Raw genomic sequence first — 2,669 nt, 5'->3', positions numbered from 1 at the left:
GCAGGTGGCTAAACATGAAAATTTAATCTATTTTTTACACTTACCTGATGCACAGAGCAGTGTGTTGAAAATTTCCTCCTTTTCTATTCCTTCAGGCTATGTATTGACAGAAAAACAATAAAAAAGTAAAGTGATACTGAATGTGTAGAAGGAAAATGAATCACTTCAAAGTAGAAAAGAAAATGTCAGTGAATAATTGAGTTGGTGACACATTCATATTCTTGGGAATGAAGTGTCACTGGCACATACATGTTAGATAATGCTATATTATATAACAAGGCCTCGGAGACTCTGAGAGAGTATACCCACATATCTCAACTAGTAAGGGCTTGACTATAGTATCCTTCTGTCCAAGCGTTGGGACTTCAGGCACTTTATTGTCACACAATTCCTGAGACTGTACAGCTTCTGCAGTAGCTGTGAAATTCACATTTCCTAGGGAATAAGGTTCTTAAGGAGTTAAACAGCGACTCTATATGAATAGTTTCTTCTTTTTAACATTCCCACTATATTTAACGGTTTTCTTTCTCTTGATCAGTATTAAAGGAGGTCCAAAAGCATGTATTGGGGTCAGAGTGGAAAGCAAATCATCACAACACAGGAAGTGGAGTTTGTTAACAGCATTAGCACTCACCCTGTGACTTTGGGGTCACAGCCCAGGACAAGGTTTTCTTCCCATTACCACAGACACAGTGAGATTCTTCATTCTTCTCTACTGGGACGGCCAGGAAAGCAGAAGAGACCTCCAGCTGCACACTGACCTGACCACACCAGCCACAAGTTTGTGAAGGAACACAGGTAGATGGCAGGGGGCAGAACCTGGGAGGCATAATGCATACCTATCCAGAGGCTTTGACAAGCTGTTTAAACAAGGTAAATTGTATCAAATGCTTTGGAGTTTAGGTGTTTGCAATAAGGGAATTGAAAAACCAACAGGAACTAGGATAAATGCTTAGGATTTTGTCTAGTGCCAACACAAGGAAGAGATGTTTTCTTTAGCCAGAGTGAAAAAGTGAAGTAACCAAGTGGATATAATGTGTGAGTTTAGGAATACACAGATATAGAGGACTGGATGAATACAACCTTACCACCTTGGAGCTGTCAGGTAGCTTTGCTCTTAGTATCTGCTCTGTTCCAAAATTAATATAGCTCGTATTCAGTTCTGATTTGCTACATTACCCAGAGACCTAGGTGAAGCATGGTGATTATATTCCTTCCTTCTGTTTGCACTCACTTCCAGAGAAGTGCCCTTACCCGAATGCATTGGGACAAGTAGTTGAACACAGTGGCTTTGAGTGTGAAGGCTTCCCTCCCCCACGGAATAGGGGAGGGTGAGTTCTAGGAAGAAGGGCTGGAAGGCTACAGGAGAGACGACAGGGGAGAGGCGAAGCCCTGCAGTTCCAGACAAGTAGAGTGTGCTGGCCTTCCACTCCGTGATGGTGTCAGGGACCTTCATTGCCAACTCGCTTCCACCTGATGGGCTAGTGAAAGAAAAAAGAAGCAGCATGTAAACAAATCTTTTTTTTAGCACAAACCATAGTTATCATGTAACTATGATAACTCAGTAACCTAGTGTGGTAAATGCTAAACTTGATCTAAAGTTTGGTGCTCCTAGTGCTGTCTTTTAAAAGCCCTTCCTTCCTTCCTTCCTTTCTCCCTTCCTTCCTTCCTTCCTTCCTTCCTTCCTTCCTTCCTCCTTTTCATTTCCCCTTCCCTTCCTTTTATTTAAAGAGGATAGTAGGCTCTTGCTTTCTATTACTTTAGTTATCTAAGGATTAAATTAGAAAAAAGTTAGCATTGTTTAGCTATGAGATAAATAAACTGTGAACCTTAATATTTCCCAGAAAAGAGTGGAGCAGAACTGGAAGGATCAGGAATCCAGGATGACACCAGAATCACAGATCAGGCTTCAAATCCTCCCCTAGGCTAAATTCCAGGCAACATACAACTCACTCAAGTTCCACCAAGTCCCAGATCCAGGTCTCAGGGAAGTACTTCAGGACCATCTCCTTCACTTGCAAAGTTGGAAAGTGTTCTCTCCCCATCATTGGGTAAGCCATTGCTAAAGGATCAGGTAGTCCGGGTAAGACTCCCACACCTGCTATGGGGAGACAACACACAGGCCACAATGTGAACCTCATTTTATCATTGATTTCTTACAGCTGCCTTATTTCTCAAGTGGAGTAATGTCATTTGCTCGGGGAATGTTTATTACTGGAACTTGTTATTTTGTTCAATTATCTATTTGCCCTATAAGAATCCTAATTATATTGCTTCTTCAAATAGACTCTAGAGTTTTTTTCCCCACATGGCTGACTATAGACTTTGAACACCAATTCTCCCCAGAAGGAAGAGCCAGAGTTACAGGTGAGTAATCATAGCTGAAGTGCAGTGCTAAGGGGAGGGTGCTGGAGCCTATTGGAGAGCTCACAGGAAGAAGCTATGACACAGAAAAAGAAAGAAGCAAGAAGCTGGCAGAGATTGAACAGGGGACTTAATATTACAGGGTAGGTGGAGAGGTCTTCAGCTCCCCTCACCCTTGTGGCAGACTGCTGGTTTCTGAACTTAAAAAAGAGCTGCTGGCTGAGCGCGGTGGCTCACACCTGTAATCCTAGCATTCTGGGAGGCCGAGGTGGGAGGATTGCTTGAGCTCAGGAGTTCGAGACCAG

The 2,669-nt window shown here is 42.8% G+C and overlaps 1 protein-coding gene across 1 annotated transcript in view; it reads right to left on the bottom strand.

Moving 5' to 3' along the window:
* Positions 1–2,060, bottom strand: part of LOC105805005 (alpha-2-macroglobulin-like) — a 20,022-nt gene extending 17,962 nt beyond the window's left edge. Inside the window, 6 exon segments of the mRNA XM_012637786.1 lie at positions 45–98; positions 316–435; positions 635–761; positions 1,255–1,306; positions 1,308–1,481; positions 1,954–2,060. Coding sequence (XP_012493240.1) covers positions 45–98; positions 316–435; positions 635–761; positions 1,255–1,306; positions 1,308–1,481; positions 1,954–2,060 — 634 coding nt within the window.
* Positions 2,061–2,669: the final 609 nt, after the last annotated feature.

Source organism: Propithecus coquereli, unplaced genomic scaffold (assembly GCF_000956105.1).
Source record: "Propithecus coquereli isolate 6110/MARCELLA unplaced genomic scaffold, Pcoq_1.0 Scaffold124, whole genome shotgun sequence".
Classification (NCBI taxonomy): Eukaryota; Metazoa; Chordata; class Mammalia; order Primates; family Indriidae; genus Propithecus; species Propithecus coquereli.
The sequence above is the reverse complement of the archived record's forward strand: the minus strand, read 5'-3'. Positions and strand labels throughout refer to the sequence as shown.